This window comes from Eimeria mitis, genomic scaffold, assembly GCF_000499745.2.
Source record: "Eimeria mitis Houghton genomic scaffold, Emh_scaff930, whole genome shotgun sequence".
Classification (NCBI taxonomy): domain Eukaryota; phylum Apicomplexa; class Conoidasida; order Eucoccidiorida; family Eimeriidae; genus Eimeria; species Eimeria mitis.
This window is the reverse complement of record NW_013576854.1, coordinates 12,364-13,790: the sequence shown is the minus strand read 5'-3', so window position 1 is coordinate 13,790 and position 1,427 is coordinate 12,364. Positions and strand designations below refer to the sequence as shown.

At 55.4% G+C, this 1,427-nt stretch overlaps 2 protein-coding genes across 2 annotated transcripts in view; one reads left to right on the top strand and one right to left on the bottom strand.

The window, feature by feature from the left end:
- Window positions 1-31: 31 nt before the first annotated feature.
- EMH_0025590 (DnaJ domain-containing protein, putative) lies at window positions 32-1,124 on the bottom strand (the record flags this gene model as incomplete). Its single annotated transcript, XM_013502464.1, has 5 exons — window positions 32-73; window positions 214-383; window positions 481-585; window positions 775-889; window positions 1,107-1,124. The coding sequence occupies 5 exons, from the start codon at window positions 1,122-1,124 to the stop codon at window positions 32-34; spliced, it is 450 nt and encodes a 149-aa protein (XP_013357918.1).
- Window positions 1,125-1,283: 159 nt separating this feature from the next.
- The window catches only part of EMH_0025570 (uncharacterized protein), a gene marked incomplete at both ends in the record, with an annotated part of 2,227 nt that continues 2,083 nt past the window's right edge, over window positions 1,284-1,427 (top strand). The window contains one exon of the mRNA XM_013502463.1: window positions 1,284-1,427. Within this exon, the coding sequence (XP_013357917.1) occupies window positions 1,284-1,427 (144 nt within the window).

The following is a 1,427-nucleotide window of genomic DNA, read 5'->3' as shown; positions in this document are numbered from 1 at the left end:
TGCTTCTGCACTTTGCTTCGTGTTTTGCGTGTTACTGCTGCTGCTGCTGCTGCTGCTGCTGCTGCTGCTGCTGCTGAGCACAGCAGAGAGCAGCAGCAAAACTCTCTCTATGTGCTGCTGATCGCATGCACAAGGCCGCTGGGGGCAGCAGCAGCGGCAGACATCAAAGGGGCGCAGCAGCAGCCCCTGCAGTGCTGCTTCGCTATCAATCACCAGTTCTTCCTCTCCACCGCTGCTGCTGCTGCTGCTGCTGCTGCTGCTGCTGCTGCTGCTGCTGCTGCTGCTGCTGCTGCTGTTGCTGTTGCTGTTGCTGCTGTGCTGCTGCTGCTGCTGCCGCTGGCGGAATTCTAGCACGTCCTGAGACGCCTGGCGCCGGCAGTGCGCTGCAGCAACACAAACCCTAAACCCTAAACCCTAAACCCTAAACCCTAAAGTCCCTAGACCCTAAACCCTCAACAGCAGCAAAGTTAATTTACTTACCTTCTGTTGCTGCTGCTGTTGCTGCTGCTGCATTCGCTGCATGCGCTGCAGCAGACAGCCGCTGCTGCTGCAGCCGGTGGGGGCGGTAGCTCGGTGGCAGTGGGCCTGAACAACAACCCTAAACCCTAAACCCTAAACCCTAAACCCTAAACCCTAGACCCTCCACCCCAAACGACAGATTCTAAAGCATAAACCCTGAACATGAGGAGGAGCTGAGATTCAAATGAAGGGTTTAGGGTTTAGGGTTTAGGGTTTAGGGTTTATAGGGTTTAGGAAATAGAGAGGGAGACGGACTAGCACGCGAAGCAGCAGCAGCAGCAGCAGCAGCAGCAGCAGCAGCACTTGACGCCATCTGCTGCCGCGCCTCCTGCAGCAGCTGCTGCTGCTTCTCGCGGATAGCCTGCTCCAGCTGCAGCACAAACACCAACACAACAAACCCTAAACCCTAAACCCTAAACCCTAAAACCCTAGACCCTAAACCCTAAGCTCTAAACCCCAAACCCTAAAACCTAAACCCGGAACCCTGAACCCTAAACCCTAGACCCTAAGCCTTAAACCCTGAACCCTAGACCCCAAACCCTAAACCCTAGACTCTAAACCCTAAACCCTAAACCCTAATGAGGTACCTGGCGGTCTCTGCTCATGGCGCGGAGACGAGCGCCAGGGGTGAAGAAACTCGAAGCCAAGCAGACGCAGCACCTGCGTATACACCCCAGCAAGGGTTTAGGGTTTAGGGTTTAGGGTTTAGGGTTTGGGGTTTGGAGGGCAGTGAGCCAGCATCGTATATGTAGGGTGGCAGATGCATGCTATGCAAGCAACAGCAGCAGCAGCAGCAACAGCAGCAGCAGCAGCAACAGCAGCAGCAGCAGCAACAGAAGCAGCAGCATCAGCATCATCATCATCGTCAGCAGCAGCAGCATCAACAGCAGCAGCAGCAGCAGCAGCAA